Below are 12,550 nucleotides of genomic sequence, written 5' to 3' on the forward strand. Positions count from 1 at the left end.
CCCATCACTATTTGGGTGTTTAAATTACGTAAAAAAAAAAAAAAGTTTACATAGGTTTGTTTGTCAACTTGTGATGCGAGTATTACTGTAAGCAGGTGGGAAGAGGTTTTCCCTCTCCCTGTTATACAGTTGGATTTGTACTAGACCTATTAGCCAAAATAGAAAGAATAGATAAAGGTTAAAAGTCTAAATGTGATGGAAGTAAATGGCTTTAGAAACTGACCCTAATTAATTTAGCATATATAAAGTTTTATTTTTTTAAAAAGGCACTACTTAGATTTAGTTGAGCCTAATAATGGTCAACAATGAAATCTATTCACAGACTGTTTTGGATGTGTAATTGCTTACAGAAAGTGGTTCCCATAGTGACATTTCTGTTCAGACAAAGGCAAACCCCCTCCTCGTGTCTCCAGTAGCCACATGTCTTGTACACGCGGAGCAACAGCAGGTTGATATGGCTCCTGCCCACACGGTGGTTAGCACGTACAGCTATTAGTCACTTTAAAAAAACCCTGACTCCGAGATTTCATGTGCAAATTGCAAATTTGATGTGAAACTAATGGAGTCTGCTGTCCGACTGTACTCTCGCTCACTCGTGACTTCGTCGGCTCACACTTGCTCTGTTGTGCTTACTTTCACCCCACTGCAAATCAACATGGCCTACATGTCAGAGCAGTGAGAGGAAGTGCAGCCCTATATATCAATGATGTGCCTGCTCTACGCGCAATCTGTGGCTTCAGGTGCTGTATCCTGTTCCTGTGGGGGGGCTAAGACTCACACAAAGTTAGAGCTGACACTTCACTTTGATGGGTGGTGCAGGCACTACTGACTAAAACGTGTATTCTTAACTTAAGATCCAAGTAGCCTATGAATGAATTCTCAGGTAAGACAGGTCATATGACTAGTCGGTTTATATCACAAACCAAGATCTGACCTGTGATCAGGAGCTGTTTCTGGGCAGTGTGTGTGAGAGAGTGTGAGCTACTCCAGCGCTGCTGCCGAAGAGTGTCCTGTCAACAGGAACTCCTGGATTTGATATGCACCCGCCTCTGGCCACAGAAGGAAACTGATTTGTTTGTAGTGTGCGTTCAATGGTTTTATCTCTCCTCTCAGCCACACACGTGTTCAGAGGTTCCAGAAATTAATGTGCATCCAAACTGTTAAGAAAAAGAAGACATTTTGATTCCGATTGAGGAAAATATGGATAAGCCATTGAGTTATTTCTGCATAAATGTTGTCTAAAAATAGAAAGAAGTGGCTTTTTCTATTTAAAGAATAGGGGAAAAAAATTGGGAGTGCTGGGTTTTCATGGTGCCACACACCCTGGCAAGTTTTGGAGTTTAGTTGAAAGCTGAAAACGTCACCTAACCGGTGCAGTGTGATGTGTAATGCCGTTAATTATATTGCAGAACAGGTTAGATGAGGTTGTCAGGTTAAGCTTTCCTTGTTGACCTTTAAAAAAACAGAAATTGGCAAATCATATGTACACGAGTGCATAAACTAAGACAGAGTTTCTTTTATGTGTGTGTGTGTGTGTGTGTTTTCTTGTTTGCCAAACTTTGGTTTCACCTGGATTTAACACAGTTGACCATTAAAAACAAAAAGTTGGGGGTCAACAGCTTAAAAGAAGAATCAAGAAGTCCCACAGCTTCAGATGTGTTGTGCTCATACTTTACATAATTTGTGTTATCTGTCAGTATAAATGTTGTTTTGTTGTTTTAAGTAGTTAGTGGTGTTGAAATGCTGCGCGCTCTCTCTTTTCCTTTCACGGGGCTCAACTTGCAATCAAGGAGGAGCCGGGAGTCCTCCGGGGTTTCTCCTGGAACCTGCTCCTCAAATATAAAGCGCTCCCCCTGTCCACAAGGAAAGACTGAATCATAACTCAAAGGAGGAGCCGCTGCCTGAGCGCATCTGCGGTTTCTCCTAAAACCTGTGCTGACATCTGACTGTGTCCTGTAGAGCATGTGTGTGCGAAACATCGCTGGATGACACGTTCAAAAGACAAAACTTCAGCTTTCTGGTGAGTCTTCAGTACAGTCGGAGCGAGAAGAAAACTTGTCAGAGAGTGTGAGTGAGAAGCGCGTCTGAAGTTTTGGAGCGCGCATGATGGCAGCCCTCATCAGCGCGTACTCGTCATGGCCGGAGTCCTTCGAGTGTCCTTCAGGAGACGGGGACGTGTCGGACGGACACGGCCCGCACAGGACCCCCGCAGACAAGGCTCCGGAGCCGCGGATCAGACGGCCCATGAACGCGTTCATGGTCTGGGCCAAAGATGAACGCAAACGGCTGGCCGTCCAAAATCCAGACCTGCACAATGCCGAGCTCAGCAAAATGTTAGGTGAGTAGAAAATTTATTATTATTATTATTATTATTATTATTATTATTATTATTATTATTATTATTATTATTATTATGGCCTCGGACTGATGTTTTCTAAACTTAACAAATTCAGTGCCAACGCTAATAGAAAGTAAAAGCTTATCAAACGTGGAAAATTCTGTTTAACAAAAGTCTATTAAATCGCTTTTATTTATTTTTTTAATCTTCAATTAACTCACAGTTAATCAAGTAAATTAACACAAAACTTTCTAATTGTAAAACTTCCAACCCGTGAAATTCGTTAACAGCGCAGTTATTTTATAAAACTGATAATTTCCCCTTTTGTGTTTAATCTAAATCTGGTATTCGCGCAAATCAGGAATCATTTTAAAACAAAGCCTGAACAGTAACACGTGTGTTTATGAGTATTTCTTTTTAAAATAGGAGGTTTATTAAATACAACTCAGAGCTAATAAGAATGTAAGTTTTATAATAAGTTTTAAAAGTAAGTTTTTATAATTCACACACATCTGCAAAAATAAATCAGGGTTAAGAGCTGTTATAAAACAGTTTTTGAACATTTATTCTGTTTTAATGTCAAGTCCAATCCACTCCACCCACTCTTCATACCAACGTCTTAATTAAGAAAGAGAAATGTTGGCCTTCAACTCCTAAACACATTTTAATTTAATACGTTTACTAGATATTTTACAACTTATCGAAACTTTTAGAACAGATGTTTCATTTCTGATTCTTCTTCTAGAAATTAGAGATGAAGGTGGAATAAAAACAAAATTGCAGTCTATTTTGTCAAACCCTGTTCAGGGATTTTGGTTAAAATTCAAAGTTCTTCCTTTTTCCTCTTCGTGTAGGTAAGTCATGGAAGGCCCTGACTCCCTCCCAGAAGCGGCCCTACGTAGAGGAAGCAGAGAGGCTTCGGGTGCAGCACATGCAGGACTACCCCAACTATAAGTATCGGCCTCGCCGGAAGAAACAGCTGAAACGCATCTGCAAGAGAGTGGACCCCGGTTTCCTCCTGAGTGGACTGGGTCCTGATCAGAATGCCCTGCCTGACCAGCGAGCCCTCTGCCACCCCCATGACAAAGACGAGGGAGGCCCTAACGGTGTCGTCTCTGGGTTTTCCAGCCCTAGCACTGCTCTGCCCAGCGTCAGAAGCTTCAGAGACCCACCTGGTCCCAACAGCAGCTTCGACACGTACCCCTATGGCCTGCCCACACCTCCTGAGATGTCACCGCTAGACGCCATGGACCACGAGCATGTACCCCCTTCTTACTACTCAACGTCTGGTAGCTCCTCTGTCTCCTGCTCATCGTCAACCTCCTGTCCAGATGAGCACCATCAGAATCAGCCGCACATGGGCAGCCCACCCCCTTACCACACTGACTACACTCAGAACCAAATCCACTGTGGGGGCACACACATTGGTCACATCCCTCACATGGCCCAAAATGGAGGAAGTGGTGGACTGATCCCAGGTGCTCCGCTGTCCTACTACAGTTCCCAATCCTTCCCCCAGATTCACCATGGGCTCCACCAGGGCCACCTGGGTCAGCTTTCTCCTCCACCAGAGACACAAGGCCACCTGGAGACTCTAGACCAGCTGAGCCAGGCTGAACTTCTAGGCGAGGTGGACCGCAATGAGTTCGACCAGTACCTAAACTCCACTGCGACTGGGTTCCACCCTGAGCAGGGCAGCAGTCTGACTGTAACTGGACACATCCAGGTGGCTTCATCCGCCACTGCTTCAGCCACTGCGTGCCCCAGTAGTGCCACGGAAACCAGCCTCATTTCCGTGCTGGCGGATGCAACGGCAGCCTACTACAACAACTATGGCATCTCGTAAGTTGAGCCGCAGCACCCATTGCACTTGTGACCGATCAGAGACACTACAAGGTTTAAAATGGGTGGAAGAAATCTGGGGTGATGTTGTTTTTGGATGCTGATAAAGGGAAGATCTCTGTGCTCCCATCTGTAGTTTTAAAACTCCCTATTAGCATCTGTGAGCAAAGTCATTCCATCCTAATCAAAACCGGAACCGATTGCTGAGCAATATGATTGTCTGAAGCCGAAGAAAAAACAAAGCGCTGTTGGAGGAATATGAAGAAAGGGAGATGGACACCTCAGGGATGCCAACATAAAACACTATAGTATGCCACCTCCAGCTGTTGTGAAATATTGAACCAGAGGAACAATCGGAAAAGACTTGTTGTCCACTTGTAAATGTCACCAGTTACTGTTGTACAGACGCTCTTTAGAAGCTAATTTAAGTCCTTTGATGTTTCGCTAAATGCTAACTGTAATGCTATTATCAACACTTTCCATTTGAATGTTTGTATTATATGTTCTCGCTCTCATTAGTTTGGGAGTCTTACCTCAGTAGCTGTAATTGAATGAGGTTTTAGTTGGACATTTCTTATGCAATTTAACAAAATGGTGTATAATGAAGAAAAAAGGCGTTTATACTTCTTCTCAAGTACTTAATAATATATAATCATAACCTCTATGATGAAAAATAATAATGGTAACTATAGCTGTATGCTGATTTAGGTTTGTGAAAGACAATAATTTAAAATAAAGGACAATTTTTATACTAATGCAGTTGCTACTTGGATATTGTGCTCACAGGCAACAACCACAACCTTTTAGTATTTCACCATTAGAAAGTACTGCTAATAACTGATACACTTAAAAGGCGTCGCGCAGTAGCAGATCAACACATTTCTACTCATATACAATAAATACACTCAGATTCCTAAATGAAAACAATAGACGAAAGTAGGACTCCTGCTATTTCGATAGCTTTTGAACACTACAATTTACCATTTAAAAAAAAATAGCATGTGCTAATTGTCCACCCATGAATTCTATGTCACCATGTATTCTTCTATTTTGGGCTGTGTCTAGCGGTTGTTACTGCGAGTGGCCCATTCTGACACCCACTCCCCTACTCCCTTTTTCCACCCTCCATCACATCATCCTTCTCCATCCGTCTCCTCTCGCTTTCATTTCATCTTGGTTCAGAGGATTAGTGTAAAACAGGCACAGCCGTCGCCACCCGCCTCCATCTCAACCGTCCTTTGTTTTCCTGGAGTCTTATTCAGGGTGCCATTCTTAGGCACTCTGGACCCCCACCCCCTCACCCCGTGTTATATCTTGCTGATGCAGACCTTTCGTAATCTGTGCAAAATAAATAAAAAAAATAAATCCTGGGGCCTCGTTGACTGTTTTATACCCTCCTAATTTTTCTCGTTTTTTTTTCCTCTCTCCTCTTCACTCCTCCCCTTCTCACCCTCTCTGTTCTCTTGAATTTTTCTTTTTCGATAAAAGGAATTCAGGGGGCTTTTGACAAATCCTGGAGTCTGGCTGGTCTTCCTGCATTTTTTGGGAACGGTTGAGTCGTGCTTCTTGTAAAGAGGATGTAGCGGACGAGCGGTGTTTCCTGACTGATAAGGGAAAAGCCTCTCTCCGTCAGGATGTTTGGGCCTGGCTGGGCCCTGCATTAAAGAGCCAGAGTGAGGGAAGGGAACCCGCTGTTCAGTGAGCGCGAGGAAACAGTGTCGTACTGATTAGCATCTTACTTACCCGTCTTTACTTACCCACCATTTTTCAAGAGAAGCTTTGTCAACCTGGCCTGTTGTACCTTGAACACAGATACATGAGGCCTACAGAGTAACAAGCAAATAAACAGGTTTCATACTCCAAAACCAGACAACACCCACTGTAGATAAAATTAACCGTGATCACGCTCTTCTGATACACGTTCAAACGCTCGCTGTGAACGTGATTAAACTAACTAGAATGACAACATTCATCACGTACCACTGTTTGCAGCTTGCTTATATTGTGCATTTTTCTTTGGGCTTAGATCATTACCTTTTTTTTTTGCCTGCAGGTGTTTAAAACTCAGAGGGTCCATTTGATTGCAACCATATTTTGGATGTAGGATCCAGACATGTGGTGCCCCAGGCACACAGGCTGAGAAAGTAGTCTTTGGTACGGCATCAGCCCCAGAGCTGTTAGGGTCAGTGCAGAGCGCTGTTGTAGACTCCCTTGGTGAAGACGCCTAGTAATGTCTCAACAATCACATTCACCACCTCAGGGTAGGACACTGTAACACGGACAAGGACAAAGACCCAACAAAGCATCATGACATTAGACCCCACACAGGAACCTCAAGTCAGACATGGGTTGAGGTTCTATACGTGAGCATAAATAGCAGAACAAAACAATATTATTGTGCCATATTAATCCTATATGCTTTGATATTTTACAGTATTTTTTTCATCCAAACAACTCATCATAATTCTGTGCAGAGACAATTGGTAATATACAAGCAAATACATTGAAATAGTGATCCTGCTGCTGTTGTTGACCATGATCATGATATCATAAGATAATCTGGTATCTAAACCACAAAATACACAGTAGGTGTCATTGAAAAAGTAAAAACAACAAACAAACAACATTCACCTTTTAATAGTGCATTAAAACCCTCTCTAAAATACCAGAGAGCTCCACGGGAGTATTTACTGAGTTTTAAGTTCTCGGGAAGTGAGGGCAAAGCACTCAACTTGTTAGCCTCAACTCTTTCCTCCCTAGAAGTTGATTCATCATCATGTTAGTCAGAGTTAATCTTTAGTCGGAGCATTTGCAGAATACCATTGCTGGTGTTTTAGCTGCCCTAAATCAACAAGAAGGGAAAAGAGAAAACAATGTGTCAACAAATAGCAGCATGACATTGTTTTGAACTGCATAAACTTTGCACTTTGTGCACATTGACACCCGCAGGGACTGTCTGTGTAGCCATTCTTTCAATGAGAAGGGTGTGCTTAATCTGTTTAATTTGACTAATTGAATCATTCTCATACTTACAAGATCAAAAGATTTACAATATTAGCAAATATGAGGATATAGGCTGAACAAACAAAAGAGCCTCCTCTTGTTATTTCTCTGTGATTGCTGGCTGGCTCAGTTCCAGTCTCAGGTCAAGCCTGTGGAATGAGTCTGTCAGGTAGTCTGTTATGTTTCCTATTTCCTCCCCTGCCGTCATGTCACTTCCCTGGGCAAACAAACAACTCGGCGGTCTAACTCAACACCAACTGTCAAGGTAACAGCGTAAGGCTTGGTGTGTGTGGACGGGGCCCAGAGCCTGCACAGCTGTGTAAAGTATTATCCATCTGCTGGGACTGAGGTGAGCTGTGATCACTTTAAATATCGCGTCCTCTGGAGGCATGGAGGAGGCTGACTGTCTGGTTGGTCTAGTGTCCATTGTGTAGCCAGTGCGGGAACGTCCAATCACGTCACATTAGCAGGTCACTCATTTGTGCTCTATGACGTTGTATGTGTATTAACTGTAGGTCAAGAGGAAGTGCCTGATTTGAACTACGTGACTAAGGCATATGAGTTACCTAGAGGGAGATGCCCTTTAAACCTAAATATACTATACTATACTATAGATATGCTATGGTGTGTTTGAGTTGAACCAGCCACCAGCTGTTGTATTACTGTTACACTATGATCACACTGTAACCGTACATATCATAAATAAGGGAGCACAGTATTGTAAGTAAGTAAGTGATTCTCAATGAATTTGTACATTTGTTTTGTTAATCCTCGCAAATAGAAAACAACAAACCCATTCCAGCATTTAGTCTTCATCAGACTAAATGCAGTGAACTTCACACCAAATTAAACTACTCTGTGTGACGGATAAAGACACACTTACATCAGTAAATACTAAATGTTGTCGGAGTGCATTTCCAGTTGGAGTGTGTTACAGCAGCATAATAACCTGTTTACAATTTGTACTTGGCCCTGAATCTGGCCAAAGGAGGAAAAGAAGAAAAAAAAAAAACACACATCTCACAGTAAGGGATTATGGGTGCAGCTATTCTTCATCTCATTGTGGCTCAACAACAGGCAGAGTGTGGGGTGGCAGGCAGGCGTGTACGTCGCTGGACGAAGAATGGACCAGACTCGTCGAGGGACAGGTGCCATGTGGCAGCGGATGTGCGGGGACACAGATGGAGACCCCTGGAAAACTTGGGGGACTGTATGAGCAGCCAAGGGCCTCCCACCCGTACCTGTGCTGTGAATGCTGCAGCTGAGCGGGATCCTGCACCTGTTCTAAGCAGATACAGGCGACCAGCGAAAGCACAGAGGGAGGCCAGCACGCGGCTGCCAACCAGGGAAGGAGAAGGCTAGATTTCCATTTACCCATAAGCGCAGCCTGATTACCAAACCAGCACAAGCAGGAAAGCTTGTGCTCTACTGCGGAAGATACAAAAAAAAATCATTGAGAAACGCATTTCCTTCCAGAATAATGTACATTTCACTAAACTCTCCATAAAACACTTCAGTAAGAGCGTTCTAGCTGTGTACTGATATTGTTGTGTGGCAAACTTTTTCCAGACTGTTTGCATAACCGGAAAAAATTAGTGACGCAAAATTACAAAATGTCCTATTTTTTACAGCCTGGCTCTAATTGGCCCCTCTCTCTGTGGTGGCATGGGTTGCACGGGTCTGCTGCAGTGCTATCTAGCTTGTTTTTGACTGCTGCAGATACTCCCAGGGGTGATGTAACTCTTCACCTCAATGTGGAGGAGGATGTTCCTATTGTGCTTCCTAATTGCAATGTGGTTGTTCCATTTAAGAGATAGAACATCCTTATCTGTTCCGTGTGTGATCTTACATTGGGGGAACAACCAGAAGAGGAATTTCTGATTTTTATTCATGTTTTAATTGAGTCAACATTTGATGCAATATTTAAATTTTCTAACACTTATATTTCATCAATACTAGATTTTTTTAAGCAGAGTCTTGCAGTTATACAGAATAATACATAATTATAATATGTTTTTTTGTCAAACAAGGACACTGACCACATACGAGTCCCCAAGCTTTAACATTTTATTGGGCCCACATGTTGCCATTGTGGCCAAGGCCCCGTCATCCTGCACCAACACAGTTTACTCAGCATGCATCCTGAAAAGCAGACGCACTAATGATTTAGATGAGTGATGTTATAAGTTCAGTGGTGTGAGAAAGCCCCTTTTAACAGCTACTGTGGAGAATAGACAAAGCAAACCACCAGGATGCCTGATGACCGTTTCTGAGACATACCGAGAGCCATTAACTTAAATATTTCAGCGAATATCATACATGAAATTTGTGTGGTTACAATGTAAACTAAAAAAAGAGCTCCTTGATGTAATGCTTTACTAATCAACAGGTATAGTTAAAGATTTAAAATCATTGTCCTTGACTTGTTTTATATTTTTGTTAAATTCTATTAAATTAGATTTCATGTTGTGCATTTTATTTGATCTGCATCACCACACATACATCCCTGAAATGTTTTATACCATTTGAATTTGACAAATTTAGGAGTCAATGTTCAATCACAGGTGTAAAATATGGTACCATCTAATGCAATCCAATGCAGCATCTCCGCCATGAATTCTAATTTTACAAGGTTTCTCAGTTCATTTCTCAGTTCCTTCTCCAGAATTAAGTAGGTGATAATTCTACTTAATGCTTAATATTGATGTCATACTGGTGTGCATTGTAGTATGAGGTGTTTCTAATGTTTTGGCCACTTGAGTTATCGAAATGAGAGGGCTGAAACATTAGAAATACAATCTACTGAAATGATTAAATTAAGTAAAATTATTAAATACATTTTAAACATTTAATTTACAGACAGAACATAGTTCAAGTCAAACGTGTTCAGTCTGAGCTTGCAATCGAATCTGAAGTAAACATGATAGAAAGCTTAGTGATAGTGTGGTATAATAAAACACACTAAATTATGTGTAGTTACTAAAATGCAAGTAACTGACAAAAAACAAAGGATTAACCAATTTTTTAACCAATGAAAGGTTAAACATACTGTAGTTTCTGAGCAGGTATACAAGGCATAGTATTGAGAACTATTTAAACTATGATTTTTACTATTAACTATTAAACTATGATTTTTATTTTCTAACGTCATTGTCAACGCAGCTCCTGGTTTTCTTTTAACCCGTGGGTTAATTCCCACATCATCCCTGACATCAGGACTGCCATTTCTCACATGATCAGTGTTGATATTGTAATCTTTGGCATTAAGCTCAACGTGACTCAGCTTCTCACTTTGTCTCAGTGGTGAATATGTGTCCTATTGTAAAATGACTTATGTATAGTAAATTATGTTCTTTGAGATTTGTTACTTAAAAATATATTTTATCTTGCTGTCATCTTAACAATTAAAAAGTTACTTATGAGGGTTTAGGTGAAAATTCACTACTTTTTAAAAGAGGATGTCACTGAATCATTTAAAATTAAAATAACTATAAGCCTTCAAATGTTTTTTATATTTGAAATGATTTTTGAACTCATCCAGTGTATTAAGTAGTAGTGACTTTAGTGTTTTTTCTTCTTCCTCACATTGCTGTTGGACATTTGCACTGTGAGCATGAGGGTGTTGAACTTATTATTTATTTATTTTTACCTGTTGGCAAGTTTCATTCAGCTCAGGAGGTTGAGGAAAGGAATATAGTCAGTGATTTGATTTCCGTACTGATGCACAATTTGTTTGGAGTTATTATTATTCATATTGGAAATAATATAAAATGAAAGTAACAAATACTTTAAGACTCGTTTAACAATATAAGTAATGTTTACAAGCAAGACACCTAAAAAGGTCCAATGTTAACTGATTCCGGTTTCTTACTGTATGTGAGACTTTCTGGGAGCTGGGCAGTTAGTCAAACAAAAAAGCAATACATACAGGAACAACAAATCTAATTTACCGCTGCTTATTCAGAGATAAAGTACGTCAGCCGTGACACACAGCATTTCCTCTGCCTTGATGTGTTCTATTTACACTGAGAATTTGTGAGTAAGATCGTTCCTGACTGACCTTGGTGATGGGTCACTCTGGCATCATTTCCATGCTCACTCCCATTCCTCCAACCTTACGTTGTGGGTTTAATATTCGGGATGTTGTTGATGCCTGAGCTTGAAGGAATCCCTTCCTGCTGGATGCTCGGCACCATTTCCTTAAAGACTGAACATCAAAAATGAGACACATGGAAATGACTCACACAGTTGTCCCCAGAGTTCAGACACTTCAACTAAAGTACCATGTTGACAGATTCAAAACAGGATATGAGCTGGATACGCTTATGTTCATTACAGATGGCGGAATACTTAAGAGCAGTGATAGCTGAAAGCTCTGATAAGCAAATAAAGCAGATACAGTCACGTATTCACTGTGACCTACAAGTAGACACACAGACAGTGAACTCACAAATCATCAGCACTCAGAAGTCTCACTTTACACTTTAATAATTTCACATTCAGGCTCCCTGGACATTTCAACTGCTCCTCTGATCCATAAATTGCAGCAAGGCAGCACAAATGAATAAGTAAAGTTACATTAACTTATTTTCTGGAAACTCTTTGGTAACCTGTAGTTAGGTAAATTCTGCTTCTGCAAAATTTAGCTTAGTTTGCATTTTCACAGGTCAGTTTTCCCAAGGTGTTTGGAAGTAAGATCTATAAAACTCATTAATTACGATATCGCATGACCTTACAGGTAAAACTGTGCAATTTATACACTGACTAATTTTTGCATAGTGGTATTATACCTAATAATAATTACGAGTGAATCTGAAACATATACATTAAACATTAAAGTAAGATATATAGACAAGCCTACTAAATTTAATTAGATACCATCAGGTACTTTTTACCTCTAAACCAATTTAAAGTGTGCAAATATATTTTTTAATACAGTTCACATATCACTTGCAACAGTGGTGCACAAGTTTGACAGAAGAACCCTTGAAAACGACCTACCTGTATAGTAGGAGAGTTATTGCATTGAATGAGTGACTTGACTCAATTTTGTACAAGTTAGCATCTAGCGACCATGAGAGGAACCGCAGCCTGCAGCTCGTCCGCCTCATGATCAGCCACCGAACCACCGCGGAAACGTGTTCCCGTGTCGTCTAACGTGTTTCTATTAAAGGTTAGATTTCTGCAGCCAGATCCAACGTAATGACCCGATCTGCAAGAAAAGATTATTATAAAGTATCTGCCACCAGATGTGTCAAATCATATTTGTCAAATAACTGTATTATTATTGAAACCTTTCAACAATCGTGTTTCTGTTTCATACAGTGACAATAGTTTTACTATCATGTGTTGATGCTGCGTTCAGTT

General features: G+C 40.8%; 1 protein-coding gene across 1 annotated transcript; it reads left to right on the plus strand.

The window, feature by feature from the left end:
- Positions 1 to 1,805: 1,805 nt before the first annotated feature.
- Positions 1,806 to 4,935, plus strand: sox7 (SRY-box transcription factor 7). Its single transcript, XM_026342195.1, has 2 exons — positions 1,806 to 2,338; positions 3,193 to 4,935. Exons 1-2 carry the CDS (start codon positions 2,104 to 2,106, stop codon positions 4,182 to 4,184), a joined length of 1,227 nt encoding a protein of 408 aa, XP_026197980.1. The 5' UTR covers positions 1,806 to 2,103; the 3' UTR covers positions 4,185 to 4,935.
- Positions 4,936 to 12,550: the final 7,615 nt, after the last annotated feature.

This window comes from Anabas testudineus, chromosome 24, assembly GCF_900324465.2.
Source record: "Anabas testudineus chromosome 24, fAnaTes1.2, whole genome shotgun sequence".
Lineage (NCBI taxonomy): Eukaryota > Metazoa > Chordata > Actinopteri > Anabantiformes > Anabantidae > Anabas > Anabas testudineus.

Bases quoted from the DNA above. Each gene is read 5' to 3' on its own strand.
- sox7 (XM_026342195.1), top strand. From the start codon at position 2,104: ATGATGGCAGCCCTCATCAGCGCGTACTCGTCATGGCCGGAGTCCTTC. The intron at 2,339-3,192 runs GTGAGTAGAAAA...CTCTTCGTGTAG, and splicing joins CGAGCTCAGCAAAATGTTAG to GTAAGTCATGGAAGGCCCTG.